This window comes from Panthera pardus, unplaced genomic scaffold (genome assembly GCF_024362965.1).
Source record: "Panthera pardus isolate Hobbes unplaced genomic scaffold, ASM2436296v1 HiC_scaffold_24, whole genome shotgun sequence".
NCBI classification, from domain to species: Eukaryota; Metazoa; Chordata; class Mammalia; order Carnivora; family Felidae; genus Panthera; species Panthera pardus.
The window spans coordinates 111,967,654-111,985,921 of record NW_026526810.1 but is presented as its reverse complement, the minus strand read 5'-3'; the positions used below and the strand labels follow the sequence as shown (position 1 = coordinate 111,985,921).

The 18,268-nt window shown below is 43.5% G+C and overlaps 1 protein-coding gene and 1 long non-coding RNA gene across 2 annotated transcripts; one reads left to right on the top strand and one right to left on the bottom strand.

The window, feature by feature from the left end:
- Window positions 1-7,306: 7,306 nt before the first annotated feature.
- Window positions 7,307-14,186, bottom strand: EIF2B2 (eukaryotic translation initiation factor 2B subunit beta). Its single transcript, XM_019427174.2, has 8 exons — window positions 13,933-14,186; window positions 13,694-13,814; window positions 13,418-13,566; window positions 12,397-12,560; window positions 11,643-11,738; window positions 10,534-10,671; window positions 9,228-9,294; window positions 7,307-7,969 (listed from the first exon to the last, which is right to left on the bottom strand). Exons 1-8 carry the CDS (start codon window positions 14,093-14,095, stop codon window positions 7,812-7,814), a joined length of 1,056 nt encoding a protein of 351 aa, XP_019282719.1. The 5' UTR covers window positions 14,096-14,186; the 3' UTR covers window positions 7,307-7,811.
- A 48-nt stretch (window positions 14,187-14,234) lies between these two features.
- On the top strand, window positions 14,235-17,725 carry LOC109253847 (uncharacterized). Its single transcript, XR_002074553.2, has 2 exons — window positions 14,235-14,370; window positions 16,730-17,725. It is a non-coding gene; the product is annotated as an uncharacterized LOC109253847 (long non-coding RNA).
- The last annotated feature ends 543 nt before the right edge of the window (window positions 17,726-18,268 follow it).

Genomic DNA, 18,268 nt, shown 5'->3' with positions numbered 1-18,268 from the left:
CTCCTTCCCCCGTCTTCTTGATCTCTCACTGCTGCTGCTGTAATTTACATTCTAAATCTCAGACTTAAAGAGTTCTCTACACTCAATAAAAAATGTCCCCTGTAGTCTTCCATCAGGCCTATAGATTATTTTAGGGATTAAAAAACTATTGATAAAAGAGAAACAAGGACAGGGGCACCTGGGTGGCTCAGCCAGTTAAGCGTCCAACTTCGGCTCAGGTCATGATCTCTCAGTTCGTGAATTCGAGCCCCGAGTCGGGCTCTGTGCTGACAGCTCAGAGCCTGGAGCCTGCTTCGGATTCTGTGTCTCCCTCTCTCTCTGCCCCTCCCCTGTTCACACTCTGTCTCTGTCTTGCAAAAATAAATAAAACATTAAAAAAAAAAGAGAGAGGGAGAGAAACAAGGACAAAGATAGAATAGAGACAATTAAACTCCTGTCCTGGTTGGTTGTCTTCTTTCCCCTGCAAGATCTCATTCAGCATCTGATATTGTTCATACTCCAACTGGGAAAATGGTGAAAGTACTAGGACTTGTAAAACTATGATTTTTTTGGTACTTTAAAAGTGTCTCTTTATGTGAGAGCAAGTTTCATATCAAAATGCAGAATTTATTCTTTCAACCTAACCAGACCTGTTCTCTACAGTTTTCCAGGAGACAACAGTTCTTTTGATCCCTTTCAAATTATATCTTAGTTTTATTACAGTATGCCTGTCTAATGGCCTCATAATTTCATTTGGGACCAGGACTGATCTTTGTGGCAAATGCTTGTTATGCCATCCTTAATCTGTATTTCCTCTACCTTTTTAGAATGTTTGATTTCTGGTTAATAAGACTCAATAGACTAAAGGTTTATAGAAAGACAAAAAGAAAAGCAAAAAACCCCAGCTGGTAATGTTTATTGCAACTGGGATCCCATACAATGAGAAAGACGTTGCAGTGAGAATTTCCACTTTTGTATTTTGCAGCCTGCTGAAACTGGCCTTTGTATCATCAATGGAATGATTTTTCTCATTTTTTAATACAGGAAACACATTTGTACTCATGGAAGAAAACTTTGTTTGCCAGCAGCCCTGCAGTGAATCTTACAGGAGCAATGAAGTATTGCATTCATTAGTGTGTGTCTCAGAGAAGGTTCAGGAAAAGCCTTCACTGGTTTTCAAGGGGATCCTTGTAGAATTACGTAATTGGAACTCTGAAGAATAGGCACCACTGTCTAAAAATGGCCTTTATTCTTCTTAATACATATAAGCGGTTTCATAGACTGGGAGACATGACCTTCAAAAGGAGGGTGTTTTCAGGGGATTTGCAAGGCTGTCAGGGTCTCTGCCTCCAGGCCCAGTGGGGTGTTGTGGCCTCTGGACCTCTGCCTCCACTCTCCAGAGCTATATGGAGGCCAGCTGTCCTGGGAGTTTAAAATATTTTTCAGGTTAGACGAATTTGTGGGATTAAAAAAAGTGTTATGATACTTCTTATATTAGGATGAGGTGCAGTTTCAAAATGTTTTGCTACAATCTTAGACCACCGTTTTTTTGAGAATAGCAGAGATTAGAAAAAGTTCTCCATAAATAATGTAATAATCTTCCTGGCTAGCCTGACTCAAGCAATGGAAGAGATAATTATCCTTTTTCATAATTTATAAACCCAGTTGCATGCATCAACATAAAACCAACCTATTAGCCAAAAATATCTAACATTACTTTTGTTGCCTGTTTGGATTTTGTTTTGTTCTGTTTGTTTTTAACTTTACTTGCCATAGAGTAAAAACAGACTTAATTTTCTAACACATGATAGTAGTCATTAACACCTTTGTGGTGCTTTAAGGTTTACAACATGATTTTTGCATGTCTTATTTGAATTTTCTTGGCAACCCACCAGATAAGATGGTGTTAGGCTCCCCAGTTTACAAAGGCTGAAATATATTAAGTGATTTGTCTAAGATCACACAGGTACTAAGTGGCAGACTAATGGTAAACAAGTTTTCTGGCTCCAGTCACGAGAATGAATGTTACCAGTTACTAAGGGCCTACTATATATACCCAATGTTTTGTGTACATTATTACTAGCCTTACAGCAGTTCTGTTAGCAAGCTAATGTCTCTTTTTTTTTTTTAAGTTTTATTTATTTATTTGAGAGAGCGAGCCAGCGAGAGCGTCAGTAGGGGAGGGACAGAGAGAGAGGGAGAAAGAGAACCCCAAGCAGGCTGTGTCCAGTCAGCAGAGTGGGGCATGAACTCACGAACCGAACTGTGAGATCATGACCTGAACCCAAACCAAGAGTCAGACGCTTAACTGACTGAGCCACCCAGGCGCCCCGCCGATGTCTCTTTAACAGTGAGACTGCTAAGCCTCAGAGATGTTACCCCATTTGCTAAAAGAGCCAGAATTCAGACCCAGATCTGGGTGGCTTCACGTTGCACACTCCTTCCCATTGTTACCCTGTGCTTGCCATATATTTTTAATTTATTAGGGACTTACCAGTTTGTAAACTTAGTGGTTCAACTTTATTAGATTCTGGTTAGTGGAGACTTCACCAACTTCATTAACTTCAGAGTAAAAAAAAAAGATACGACGTGCGATGAAGCCATTCTAGAGAGTGCCTTTTTGGGGAACGTTCATCACAATTATATTTGAAATAAGGGTGCATGTCTTTAAGAAGCTTAGCTTTAGTCAGGACAAGGAAACTGATGATGGAATGTGGTAACTTCCTCTAGTTTAGAGGTCACTGAGTTATAGCTATGTCGTTTTTACTGGGATACGAGGAGATGACAGTTCTGTCAGAAATAAAATCTATAGATGATAATAGGGGCTAGACTCAGAAAAGCTTAAAAGCAAAGCTTAGAGTGTAGGCTAGAAGGGAGGGAAGAGACAGGGGAGAGGGCTAGGGAAAGGTCCAGAACCTAGCTGGTGATCTGGAACCCCATGAGCAGCTGAGAATGGAGAGGTTCAAGCAATCACACATCAAGAGTGAGGCAAAGAAAAGGTCAGACACAAATGAACAGATGGGATCTGAACCTAACAGTGGAAAAAAACAAGGCGGCCAACACAGGGGCAGAGCAGGAGGGGGCCCAAGACCAAGTTCTAGAGATGTGTAGGGGCCTGAGGAGCCATGCCAAGCAAGAACAGATGCAGTGGTCAGCTCCTAGAGAGCGAGGACAACTGTGCTTGGATGAAGCTTTAAGTGGGAGCCAGTGGTAGCAAGTCCAAATGAAGGGAAGAGCAGTTTCTGGCACAAAGAGTCGGACTCGTTCTACCTGTTTTCCATCTGAAGTGCCACCAGGTTCCATCAGAACCTTTACGAAAGCAGGCTACCAAGGAGAACTGACTGCTGCGTTTGCTGTTACCTGTCCTGCCTTTTCACACTTTCTCAACTGAAGTTGCTTATCAGCACTGAGATAGCAACAAGGTGGACTCAGAAAAGAAGGACGTCTGGGAAACCAAAAATCTAGATAATCTCACCAAACAAACCCTTGCTTCTCTTTCTCCATTTATTCATCACTCAGTAACTCCATGTATGTGTCCCTTCTAAATGTATCAGAAGTTGCAGGCATATAAAGAAAAAAAGAGGCTATCCTATGGCTTAGGATCTTTCAGACCCTTGGGTCATTGTCATCCCGTGCCCATTTGTCAGCACCCTGTGCTTTGAAACATAAAGTTCAGGCAACCTGATCAAAGTCTGGAGGATCCAAGCGTCTTACGTACCTGAATCTATGGAGCTTACTGGAGCCCGTAAGCTAGCGTGCCCCAGGTAGCAATCTGAAGAAGCTAATTTGGCCTGACCTTACCCTCACAACTTGCCTAACAACTTGTTCTTATTTACCACAAAAGTAAGGCATATGCAGTGGTGGTTGCCACCCACCCCTACCCTGGCCAAAAAAAAAAAAAAAAAAAAAAAGATGGTTTGGAGTTGGAGTTAGCTACTGCTATATTAGTGTATCATTATTATTCAAGGTATTTTATCACCTCTCTTTTATAGTAAACTGCAGAGTTTTGCATAGAAGTTACGAATTTTAGGAACCTTGTCAAGTTTTTAAGCAGCTTCCTTCTTCTCTAGGCAGGTCTTAATTCTAAATGTAACATGCCTGAAAAAACACTACTGAAAGTCTCCTCTTCAGCTTGGTATTTAATATAAACATCAAGCAATCACTGTTGCCAGTGTGGTTAGGCTCAAAGGCTGCCCTCCATTGTGTGAGTGTTGTGCAGAAGACTGAAAGCTTAGACTATAAGCTCTTTATTAATAATAATTGCTTAGCCATTGCACAATAACCTGGAACAGCTGTTTGGTGAATGAAAGAATAATTCAAAGCAAAGTAGGCCAGATAGAAAACACTTCCAAACCACATTTCAGAATAGCTCCTTTGTGTCAACTAGGTGCATGTCTGCAGAGGGAGTTTTTGCGAGGACAGGTGGATAGTATGGGGCCTTTACAATAATTACGTCACCATCTGGTACCATATAGCAAAAACAGTTCTGATGTCCTGAGTTCCACATATGTTATAGAATCACGTAGCCCGATGATGGAGCCACAGGACTGGCGGCCTTCGTTAACCCAGAGACTGAGCCAACAGATTGCCTTGAGAAATGGTTGTGAAGCACATCTGTGAAACGTACGATCCTACCCATACCCGCATTTATTTCTTTGAGGTATCACTTTACACTTAAGTTTTCCTTGGTGGAGTGTTTTTCAGAGACTTCTGAGGCTAAATTAGGAATTTCTGTTCCTGATTTGAGTTCCAAGAATTGTGCCTCTCCTGCCCTCCGCCTAAATTGGAAGATATAAACCGTGGGAAAAGTGTCTTTACAAACTGTATTGAGTAAGTTATCTAACTTGGTTTATTTGGCGTATTCAGGAGGACTTTCACATCCATGGAATCCTCTTTCTATTAATTCTTTTCAAGCTACAGCTACAAGTTTTTGTCCTTAGCTTTCGGGTCCTGCTGGCAAAGGCAGACAGACACAAAGGCCGAGAGGTAGGAAGTTGACATGGGGCTTGTCTCTCCCTGTTCAGATAAGGTTCTCCCCTTTCCAATATTTACTCCTCCTCCAGTCGAAGAGAGGAGAGAGAGAAATAGAAAAATGAGGCATATAAATAGCTTTGTGGGACTTGCTTAATTGAGGTCCTAAAGAGCCCGAAGAGCATGCATTGGTGCAGTTCTTCTGTCCCAGGCACTTTAAAAGTTGACCAAAACTACCCTTGGAACCTTCATCCATGTCACTTATGCCTGGGAAGAATGTGGGTGCTAATTTTAGACCCAGAGACTAGGACGCACAAAGGACAAGTATCATAAAGCATTTTTAGACCAGAAACAGATTTAAGTTCCTTGACTCACTCCTTTTACTCCAGACCACACAGTTGTATGTACCCAAGCGGATTGCTGTTAGAATTGGTGCCTTCAGAGGAGACAATTGCTCGTAATTGGTAGCTATAAGCCACTTCACTGAGAAAGCGCGGGGTCTTAGATGCTTTAAGGAAAAGAACTGACAGACTGAGGCCTGAGTGAGTCAGCCTCTTCTGAGTCAGAGCTTTTAGGCCGGTCTTTCAGACTAAACCTCTTCAATCTTGTTTTCTCCCTCTTTCAGGGAAGACAAGAGCCCTAAGGCAAAGATCTATCTCAAGTTGATGCAGAGGCCTTCCCCTCATAACCTACCTCTGGCCAGTGTTTACCGAAGTGTGGTTATCAAATCACCTGTTCAGATCCTTAGGGTGCTTGTTAAACATGCAGACTCCTGGTGCTCCCTCCCTCCACCCCACAGACAGTGCCGCAGGAGACAGGAAGCTGGCCTGGGACCAGCATCTCGGGGGGTTCCGCGGTATGCTCAAGTCTGCCCGGGACCTCCGCTCTGGGCCAGTGGTTCCCAAACATGGCGGATCATCTGGATTACCTGGGGAGACTTTCTGAAAAGGTAAGTACTAAAGTAGAACACATAAAAAATGGAAATAATATATGAACCTACTAAAAATTAGAAGATATCCTCCAGCTTGCCACTGTTTGGTAGTATTCTTCCAGACTTTTATCCTATTGCATGTACATATTGTTTTGTTTTAATGAAGTAAAAGGTCATATTATGCATACTGCTCGGCAGCTTGACTTTTCCCCAGCTTGTCTTTAATTAACAACATTAAATGGACTTCCTTCCGAATCTGTCCCATTCTTTTAACACAAGGCTCACGGATCAAATGCCTCTAGGGGTCAGGCAGATAACATGAGTTACACGGACCGGACCGGGGAGGAACTGCAGAAAAGGAGGTTTTCCATTTAATGGAGTCAGAAGCTGCTCAAGTGTAGCCAACTGCTGCCATTCGGGAACATGGGCGCAAAATTGCCAAAGCTGCAGAGTTTCCAAGAGAAGCAAGAAATCTGAATTTTAGTATGTGATCTTCACATTTTTATTATTCTACTTTATTTTCACATTTTTATTTATTTTAAAAAAAATTTTTAACATTTATTTATTGTTGAGAGACAGAGTATGAGCAGGGGAGGGGCAGAGAGAGAGAGGGAAACACAAAATCTGAAGCAGGTTCCAGGCTCTGAGCTGTCAGCACAGAGCCTGATGTGGGGCTCAAAGTCACCAATGGCGAGATCGTGCCCTGAGCCTAAGTTGGCCGCTTAACCGACTGAGCCACCCAGGAGCCCCTATTTTCACATTTTTAATTATTGGTAACTAATTCAAATTAAATACAGGGTGAGCCAGCCAAAATGTCCTTAACCCAAACACGGCCCTTAAGGCCACTCTTTTGAAACTTCCACTGCAGTGTATACATAATGTTCCACAGTATGTCATGTTTAAAAACCTTCCTTGTTTTTAATTAACAGAATACAAAATGCTATTGCTGGACACTTAGGCTGTGACATTACAGCTGCTACAGTGACAAGTATTCTTCTCTATATCTCCATGTGCTTGTACAAATAATTTGAGAAATGCACGTTCAGAATTGCTCTCGAAAGGTACCAGCGTACAATCCTATTAACAGTACACGAGAGGGTCCTTTTCTGGGAAGCTTTAAGCGGATTCCCAGGTGCCATCCCGGAGATCAGATGTAGTAGGTCTGGGATAGAGCCCAAGATGGTACATTTTCTTAAGCTCCCCGATGATTCGGAGAGGTTTTGGAGCCACTCTCTTCGATTACTAACAAGTTGTTTGGGACCACTGCCAGTGAATTAGTAAGGAAACTGTAAATACTTTCATTTGCATTTCTGTCTTAGCCGGTTCCCTCTAATTACAGCCCTCTATCAAAGCACAAAAAGGGCTCTGCTGCTGCTGCTGTTTCAGGCAGTTCAGAGCAGAACAATAAATAAACCAACTCAGGAATCTTCAAGCAGCTTTTATTGGCACAGCCCAGGAAAAGGTGTGGTAGCCATTTCTGGGCAAAAACCTATATCCCATCAAGGTCTTCAGTGTTATGTTTAACGCCCCACTGAACCAGAAAGTTTAAGTTCCTAAAACAGACTCCCCAGGTCTCTAAGAGGTTCCAAAGAACAAATTTTTACAGTAAACTGTGCCCAGCGTGGGAACAGAGCTCATAACCCCAGCATCAAGAGTCGCACGCTCTACCAACGGCCAGCCAGGCGCCCCAAGAGGCTACAAAATTAATAGGTCAAGGCCCGCTGCTGCTGTTAAGATCAGAAAGGCAAGAAGACAGACCTGAATGTGTGTCCTTGTTATGGGATGCCTAAAAAGGCAGGAAACGGTATTAAGTTTTTTAGGTTGGCTCCAGTTCACTCCCCATTACAAGGACTTGATTTTCAGCAGTCGCACTGAAGTCCCTCTCCATTCCGTATCTGGCTAAGCAGCTTCTGCTTAGAATGAATGGTGGTCATAGGACATGATCATCAGGATGGTAGAGTTCACTCATCAAGCGGTAGATGTAGGAAGGCGCATTCCCACCAATGTTGGAGATAAAGAGGGTAATGAGCTCTGGGGGGACGTAGTCAAACACGGGGCAGTGAACGCTGACCTTCTCCAGAATGTCCCCTGAAAGGCAATCAATCACACATGCCAAAGATAAAACTGAGGATCCTGCTCTAATAACCAGGTAGCATATAGATTCTAGGCTCAATAATGCAGGCATACTCGCTACCCCTCGGGAAGCTGCAGCAGAGTGCAAACCAGAAGAGAGGACTTCAGACCATACCACTCCCTGCTTAAAACTCTCCAATGCCTTTGCATAGCCCTTAGAACAGAATTCCAGCTTGGGATAGCAGCCCTCAAGATCTAGCCCCTCCCCCGCTGCACTACACTAATTATAATTCATCCCACTCTCCCTCGTGCGTTCCTCTCCAGCCATAATGGCCATCTGGTTCCAACTGGCTAAGCAGGGACCTAACTCAGGCCCTTTGCACCAATGCCTGGAAGACTCTTTCCTTGATCTTCACACGGTGGGGTCTATTCATTCTGGACTCAGCTGAAATGTCCCCTCATTAAGACCCTCCCCAAACTAACATAGTCTCCAACCACCTTCCAATCACATCATCCTTCTTTGTTCTCTTCCCAAAACATCTCATGACCTGACATTTTCTTGTCTATCTTCTGCAACAGAACGTAAGCTCTGTGGGAGCAGGACCTATTTGTTGTTCATTTTTACATCCCTAGTTGCTAGCGTAGTGCTGGATACATAGTGGATACATACATAAAATAATTCTTGAAAGAACGAATGTGTGAATAAATGAAGTTATTCAACTTCTAAGAAGAACTGTAGCCCAAGCACTTGCTTTGCTCTCAGATGGTGTTTAAGGCCATGTGATGTTGATGAGGTGGCAGGCTCACTGACCACAGCTGCTACATTCAGAAGTCACAGAAAAGGACCCCAACGCACAAAGATTACAGGCAAGTTTTATAGTAGGAACATTTTGGGGCCTACTTCCTTTGCCATTCACGTCACCAAAATGACTCCCTACAGCAACTGAAAAACAAGGCTATTTTCCCATTCGGTTGTTGCCTCTGTCAAGCAATGTGCAAAGCCAAACTCAGTCAATGCTGGGTGATCCAACCCACCATGACCCCAATACTCCGTTGAATATATTAGTCCCAGAACAAAATGATCAGGTCCCCATGCACTCTAAGACACTAAAGAGAAGTCTCCACAAGAAGTATGATAAAAAAAACACAACCTGGCAGCATTCACCCCTGACTGACTACCAAAACAAAAGCAAAAGGACCCAAACACACATGTGCGCGCGCGCACGCACGCACACACACACACACACACACACACACACACACCCTTCTGTACCTTCTGTGAAAGGCAGAACTTCTTCAGGGGCCACAAACTTGTGAAATGAATCTTCTTCATTGGGGAACTAGATAAGGAAAAAAAAAAAAAAAGAGTGAGACAGACCTAGCAAATTCCACTTCTAGGTACATACCCAAGGGAAATAAAAATCTTATGTCCACAAAGAAGCTTGCACACAAATGCTTCCAGGACCATTATTCACTAAAACCAAAGGCTGAACAACCCAACTACCCAAGGGGGTGAATGGATAAATAAACTGTGGTATATCCATGCAAGAGAGTATCATTCAGCCACAGAAAGAAACAAAGAGCTGTGCTATAGCTAGGAACCTTGAAAACATCATGCGAAGTGAAAGATGTCAAAAACAAAAGGCACACATTGTATGATTTCTTTTATATGAAATATCCAAAACAGGCAAAGCCACAGAGACAGAAAACAGATTAGTGATTCCTAGGAGATGGGGAGAGGAGGCAATAGGGAGTGATTATGTAACGGGTACAGAGTGTTTTGCCGGGATGATGAAGGTCTGGAACCAGAGAGTGGTAGTTGCACAATGTTGTGAATGTAGTAAGTGCCCCTGAACTGTACATTTAAAACTGGCTAATTGTATGTTATGTGAAATTCACCTCAATTTAAAAAAAAGAGACCTACAAATAGCTTCTATTGCTAATGAAATAACTCTTCATTTTGTAATACTGTTTGTATTCAAGCTACAGAGGAACGTCCCTCCAACTATGACAAATAAAACCGATTCTATGTTCCTAGTTTCAACTTGTTTGGCATTTTCAGAAATGGTCAGGGTGATGGGGAATGGTGGCAGTGAAAACAAAGGGCCTTCCCCAACTATGTACTACCCTGACCTTACAATTTTGACTTTTCAAAGCTGATAAGATAATTATACTATCAATTTTTGGGGGGCGCCTGGGGGACTCAGTCGGTTGAGTGTCCGATTCTTGATTTCAGCTCAGGTCACGATCTCACAGTTCATGAGTTTGAGCCCCACATCTGGCTCTGCACTTTCAGCCTGGGATTCTCTCTCCCTCTCTCTCTGCCCCTCCCCTGCTCGCACACGTGCTCTCTCTCTCTCAAAATAAATGAACATTAAAAAAAAAGGAATTAAAAAAAAAAAACTATCAATTTTTTTCCTGGTTCAAGACTTTTGTGGCTTTTTCCAGCCTCTACTGGGTCTAATCCATTTAGTAAACACAGATAAAGAGAAGCCCCAGAGTGAGCAGGTTGAAGGCCTGGAGATCAAGCCTACACTTTGGCTTCCTTCTTTCTGTTGGCTACAGACAGACAGACGTACCTGTGGGGAGAGCTTGAACATGGGAGCACAAACGATGAGCGGGGTGGAATGGTGTTTTGCTGCCAGTGCTAGAGTGTGAGTTCCTGTCACAGCTCTCAGGGCACCATTGGCCAGGATGGTCTTTGTGCCAATGATCACCTTTGGAACAGGAAGCAAAATGTGAGTCATCCTAGAGATACAACCTTAAATAGGCCATTGGGCACAATAGGCTGAATGCCCAGGCCTCCCTCTTGACATCGTGAGGGTCACACAGCCGTAAAGGAAAAGGGATTCTAGACTAAGGACCATGAGTTCTAGCTCAAAAGTGGCTTCCCAAAGAATGAATATAGTCTGTGACCGGAAGCTGTACCACCTCCTGCTCTTAGCCCTGTCTTCTAGGATCTCTATGTCACAGCTCCTGAGAAGCCAGAAGCCTTTCTATTCATCATCCACCACTGCCAAGCTCTCTGCTCAGAAAGCAGGGACCCTCTACCCAATCCCTAGCAGTGCCATGCTTAGCTTAGCCCTATTTCATTCTCTTCAATGCTTTCACCAAAAAGAAACTACTCTGAGGTGCCCGGCTGGCTCAGTTGTAGAGCATGTAGATCATGACTCTGATCTTGGGGTTGTGAGTTCAAGCCCCACACTGGGTGTAGAGATTGCTTTAAAAAATAAAATCTTTTGGGACTCCTGGGTGGCTCAGTCGGTTGAGCGTCCGACTTCAGCTCAGGTCATAATCTCACAGCCCAAGAGTTCAAGCCCTGCGTCGGGCTCTGTGCTGACAGCTCAGAGCCTGGAGCCTGCCTAAGATTCTGTGTCTCCCTCTCTCTCTCTCTGCCCCACCCCTGCTCATGCTCTGTCTCTGTCTCAAAAATAAATAAAAACATTAAAAAAAAATTAAAATAAATAAAATCTTTAAAACAAAGACAACAAAAAGAAGCTACTCTAAGTGAGGAACAATGATACAGACAGAAGAAATTCAGTTAATATATTAAAAAGGCCCAAATATGTACTTTCAAAAGGTGTTAGAAACTTTCTTTCCTCATAGATATTATAGGAGGGAGGGGGGAAAAATCAGTATTTTAGAAGTACAGTCTTCATGAACTTAATATAAGTCCAAATATACCCACCTTGTTGACTCTTGACATAACAGCAAAAATGGCGGCATCAGTCATGACAGTTGTCTCAATACCTGCTTTGGACAAATTGACTGCCATTTCGTGACCCTGCAATAGGACAGAAAGGCTGACATTATGAGAGAGAGTGAGAGAGAGTGGAAGGCATCTCCAATGGAACTGGATCTGGAGAATTCTGTGATACTGAGCACAGCCGACACACAACTGCCTCCAGATAACTCCTTTTTCTGCCCGTGGTCGGTATTCTGTGGTACATTGCAGGGAAGCCCAGGAGAAGCTAATAAATGTTGAATTCTCCACAGGAGCATTAGAGCAGCCACAAAACTGGAAATACTGCTCGCGTGTATAATTGGGCAGAGCTGACAGGATAGGTCCTGGCTCGTTCCTTTACAACATCCTGCATCCTTACATAGTTCCTTCTGAAAGACCTATTATTTACGTAGGGATGGAGTGCGGTCAGGCCAAGCATCAGTCATCCCCAAGGTAATTTACCCTATTTTGATTCCCAAAAGAACCAATAGATTTCTTTTCTTGAACCCAGAATTTCACCTAAGCCTCCCAAACCAATGTTGAAGAGTGTTGACAGGATGAACAACTTGAAAATTCCCTTAATGTTTTATTTTACTTTATCTTCTCAACATCTTGCTTATCAATTCAAAGATAGCACGGAGCCCATCTATCACTTCTTGATTCCCTCCTCAGTTTTCATTTTTCTTAGCAACTCCAGAAGCCCCCGCCTCCCCCCTACCTGACAGAAAGGAGCACATTCTGCCACAATGACATGGAATTTCCTCTTTCGGGCCGCCTCTCTGAGGAAGGCTTCTACTGTTCGGGAGAAGCCAATGGTCATGATCACCTCATTGGAGTGGATGTGCTCCAGAGCCTGGGCTGCAATGTTCTCTGTTGTCCCTTCTGCAAGAACAGTCAGTTTTGCAAGGAAAATATGAAACCACCGTGCTACAACATGAAAGAGACAGGTGCCCACCTAGTGGACCCTGGTAACACAGGGTAAATGGACTTAATATGAAGGTCACTTCTTAAAAGCCCCATTCCTCTGGGATCTTCTACCTCCTAAGTTCGCAGTCTACCCTCTTTCCCAGTAGAACCCCCAACTCATCCACTTAAACCCCCAACCCTGCCCGGCCACAACACCAGCTCCTTACAATTGATTTTGAAGACACTGAATTCAGGCAAAAAAAAAAAAAAGGTCCAATTGGGGAAATCATAAAATGCTGAGCGTGGGGTAAACAGTTTTCCCCCTAAAGGGACTCCTCCTCCAAAAGGTGGCCACAACACCTCCACTTGAGGAGGCCACAGAAGAAAAAAGGGGAGCAATTTGGAAGCAGCAGCTCCAGATACAGAGACCCAGCTTCTTCCTTCTTGGGGAATTCTGATTGTAATGAATATCTGCAGATCTCCCAGGTCACAAAGACAAGGGGAATGGAGGTGGTGCGTGTGTGCATAAAAATTCAAGAAGAAGAAGTTTAGTGAAGTCTACCACCTGTGGTTTTAGGGAGTTCATCTTTAAAACGAAAATAAAGCTCTGTCCTAACAGCTTCTGCAGCAATCTATAAAGGGCTGGTCTGTAAAGAAATGTAGGGAGGGTTATCTTAGTCCTGCTCCAAACCTTCCTCTTAGTCAGGATGGAGGACAAAGCTGAGAACAGCATAACTGGCGATCTCCCATCTCTGCTGATGAACAACTTTCAGGGTCTTCTCTTCCTTCATCTGCCTGTAACCTGTCCTGACACCCGGGATCAGGACTCTTACCCAGTTCCACAAGCAGCTCATTAATTGCCTCGATGATGTTGGACTGGAGTTGGGCGTAATGGAAGCTGAAATCCTCGCTCAGGCCTTCGGATGTCAAGAGTTTGTGCAAGGACTCCTGCTGATCGCTCTCATCGCTGCGTCCATGGAGTCTACGGAGGCAACAAGAGGCAAAGAGGGAGGTGGGCTGAGGTGTACTCTTTGAAGCAACAGGGCCTGCTCACCACTAAAGGCTCCAAGCAAAGGGCGGAGCTCGTGCAAAAAGGCCCACGTGCTGACCTGCCATACTCCTCCCGGATGATCCTGAGCACTCTCCGCACCATGTTGCCCACCGTGGTCTCTGAGGGCTGCGCGGCTGTCATCCTCTGGCCCTCTCGGCGAATCAGTTCCATCAGCTCCCCTGCAGTCCGAGGAACAGAGCGTGAGAGGGCACGAGCACGATGAGGCCTGGGCGACTTTCCGCCTGGGGATCGGGAACGGATAGTGACGAGGGACGCGACAGAATAGACCTGCCTCACCTGCATTGCTCCAGCGGTGGTCCGTAATGATCCGGCGCAGCAGCCCCAGGGTCTCCCGAGCCATGTCCTCGGAGCTGCGCCGCCCGCCGCCCCGCTTCAGGGCCTCCACGAAACTCTCGATGCTCTCGTACAACTCCGAGCCATTGGCTGCGGCTCCCGGCATCTCGAAAAGAGCCGCCTCGCCGGCGAAATCCGCACCTGTACAACCTCGATCGTTGCACTTCCGGGGCGGGTGAAGTCGGCTTCCGCTCCGCGAGGAAAACTCCGGCTTCACGGACCGCAGGCCACGCCCCTCGTGCCACAGCCCACCCCTTCCATCTGCCTGAGCCAATCAGAGACTAGGAACTCGAGTTGCTCATTTACGGCGGAGCGTCCGCGAGCCTCCGAGGCTGGAGGAACGGAAGTGGCCGTTCGCAGCTCCTACGAAGTTGGACAGAGGTGAGCTGGGAGGCCCCGCGAGGGTGGCTAGTTCTGTTGCTATGGAAACAGCTGGTCTCGGCGCTCCCACTCCCCCCAACGACCCGAGGCTGTGCTGTGAAAGTTGCCACCCGCCCTCCCTCCTGATCCCTAAGCTCCAGTGACCACCAGCTGTTCTGACTCGCGCTGAGAGTGCGCGTCCGGGACCCGCTACACCTAGGGCAGACGCTCTATTATAATGCTGTTACACTGCATAAAACTGGTTCGTTTGCACTTGTGTCTAACAGATTCAGCTCCCTGAGAGCAGGGACCGTACCTTTTTTACCTTTGCATTCCCATCGCCTCACACACTTATTGTGAGGCAGGGGTCAGGGATGAAGAGACCGAATACTCACCAATAAGGAGGTTCAAAGTGGGAGCTTTATATGGGAGCAAAGATGATGTCCTTCCAGATAGGCTAGAGAGTATAACATAATACCAAGAGCTATTATTGACTTCAAGTTTACTATGTGTTGGGCACTGTGTGTGAATTATCTACTGCAATCTGTGAGGTAGGTCCTCTTATCCGCATTTTACAGGATAGAAAATGGCCACAAAATTCAAGCAGTTGGTAAGGGGACGCACGCATTCGTGTTCAAATCTACCAACTATCTGAATCTAAAGTCTGCGTGTCATGAGCAGCTCTGTTTCCTTAAGATAAGTTCTTAGGATCTTTGGGCAAACTCATTTTCCAAGACATTTGTTACAATTGACATATTGCCATCCAAAAAGATACATCGATACCAAAATCAGACAAAGAGAGTACAAGAAAACTACAGACCAGTATCCCTCACAAACACAGATGCAAAATCTGTAACAAAATATTAACAAATCAAATCCAGCAATGAATAAAAAGATTAATAATTACCAAATAGAATTTAAACCCGGGATGCAAAGCTCTTTTAATGTTTGAAAATTAATCATTATTTAACAACCATATTAACAATATAAAAAGTGAAACCACATGATCAGATCTATTGATGCAAGAAGCATTTGACAAAATTCAACAGCCATTGAATAAAAAAAAAAAAAAACTCTCAGAGAACTAGGAATAGAAGGGAACTTCTTCAACTTGCTAAAGAATATCCACAAGAGCCTGCACTTAACATCATACTTTAAGGTGAAAGAATGATTTCTAAGATCAGAAATAAGGCAAGGATGTCCACTCTCACAACTCCTATTTAATATTATAGTCAAAGTTCTAGGCAGTGCAGTAAGGTAAGAGAAAGAAAGTTTAAAAACATACAGACTAGAGAGAAAACTGCCCCTATTCACAGAAGACATCATTGTCCACACAGCAAATCCAAATAATCAACAATGACCAAAAAAAACCCCAAGAGTGAATAAGTGAATTTAGCAAGGATGTAAGGTCAACACGCAAAAATGAATCTTGTTTCTATATACTAGCAATGAATAATTAGAAACCAAAATTGAAACACCATAACTCCCAAAAGCCATAATATATTTGTCAATTTTATTTGTGTTAAGTTAAAAAATTTTTTCTTAACGTTTATTTATTTTTGAGACAGAGACAGAGTATGAACAGGGGAGGGGCAGAGAGAGAGAGGGAGACACAGAATCTGAAAAGGGCTCCAGGCTCTGAGCTGTCAGCACAGAGCCCCAAGCGGGGCTCAAACTCACCGACCGTGAGATCATGACCTGAACCGAAGTCGGACGCTTAACTGACTGAGCCACCCAGGCGCCCCTATTTGTGTTAAGTTTAAACTGTCCTAAAAATTGTACCAATTTATATGCTTGTTATCACTTATCATGATATCACTTATCATGCTCTGGCCAATTTTGGATATTGTCGTTCTTTATTTTTCCAGGCATCAAGCCATTAAAAAATAAGGCATGTGCTATTGTATACATACAAAAGAATATATGTTGCGTGTTATATATGTGTGTGTGTATATGTATGTATATATGAAACTACCATGCTACAACACAGACATGATGAAGCATGACAAAATGAACATGCATGAACTCATCTCCCAAATTAAAAACTAAAATTCTTTTTTTTTAAATTTTTTTAATGTTTTTACTTATTTTTGAGACAGAGAGAGACAGAGCATGAGCAGGGGAGGGGCAAAGAGAGGGGGAGACACAGAATCTTAAGCGGGCTCCAGGCTCTGAGCTGTCAGCACAGAGCCGGACGTGGGGCTCAAACTCACGGAGTGTGAGATCATGACCTGAGCTGAAGTCAGACGCTTAACCGACTGAGCTGCCCAGGCGCCCCCAAAACTAAAATTCTTAAATGTAAGTAGAATGGTGGTTTTCAGGGGTGGGATGGGGGCATAAGTTATTATTTAATGGGTACAGAATTTTGGTTTTACAACAGGAAAACAGTTCTAGAGATGGACGGTGGAGGATGGATGTACATTAATGCCACTGAGATGCACACTTAAAGGACTTAGGTAAATTTTATGTTACCTGTATTTTAACCACAATTTTAAAAAGTATGTGATATATATTTTTAAAAAATCCTAAAACACTGCCTATACCATGTCGACGATGTGTGTACTCTTACCCCGTTTCTCTGTCTTCTCCCATACCCAAGGATAACCACTGAATTTTGACTGGTATTGCTTTGTTTTATTTAAAAAATGTATATTTATAATCCCTAAACAACATATTGTTTAGTTCAACCTGATTTTAACTTTTTTGCAGATGACATTATAATGTAATTTTCTACAACTTGCTCTTTTCACTTGATACGACATTCCTAAAACGGATGTAGTTACGTGTATCTGTAGCTCTTTCATTAGCAATGCTGCCTAGTATCCCATCATGTGACCATACCATAATCTATGTATTCATTTTCTTTCAACAGATATTTGGGGTGTTTCCAGTCTTTTTTAGGGGAGTGAGAGAATATAAACTATAAATATTCTTGTGTATGTTTTGGCCTGCAAGTAGAACAGCTGGAGCATAGACTGTGTGAATATTCAACTTTACAAATAGCGCTAGTCTTCCAAAGTGGTTAAATCAATGAATGCTCGGGGCGCCTGGGTGGCTCAGTTGGTAGAGCATGCAACTCTTGATCTTGGGGTTGTACATTCGAGCCCCACGTTGGGTGTAGAGATTACTAAAAAATAAAAGCTTAAAAGACAAAATCTTCAGGGCGCCTGGGTGGCTCAGTCGGTTGAGCGACCCACTTCGGCTCAGGTCATGATCTCATGGTTTGTGAGTTCGAGCCCCGCCTCGGGCTCAGTGCTGACAGCTCAGAGCCTGGAGCCTGCTTCGGATTCTGTGTCTCCCTCTCTGTCTGCCCCTCCCCCGCTCATGCTCTGTCTCTCTCTGTCTCAGAAATAAATAAACATTAAAAAAAATTTTTTTTAATAAAAAATCAATGAATGCTCTCTCCAGTAGGACTTAAAGAGTTCCAACTGATCTACCTTATTAGCAACACTTGGTACTACCAGTGATTTTATTTGGGGAGAATCAGGTGGATATAAAAGGATGCATCATTATGATCTTAATTTGTTTTCCTGATTACTAATGAGGTTGTTCATTTTTTCATATGTTTCTTGGCCATGTATTTTTCTTTCTCCTTTGTGAAATACCTGTTTGTGTCTCTTGCCTACTTTCTTAAAAATCTTTTAAAAATGGACTTGTGGGAGTTTCTTATATATTTTGAATACTAATCTTCTTCAGTTATTTGTTTTATAAATATCTTCTCTCAGTTCATGGCTTGTTATTTCACTCACTTTGAGATGTCTTTCAACAGAGTTCTCAATTTTAAATATGGTCAAATGCATCAACCTTGTCTTAGGTAGTTAATGCTTTTCATATTTTATTTTAAAACTCCTTCCCTGGGGTGCCTGGGTGGCTCAGTCGCTTAAGCATTCAACTCTTGATTTTGGCTCAGGTCATGATC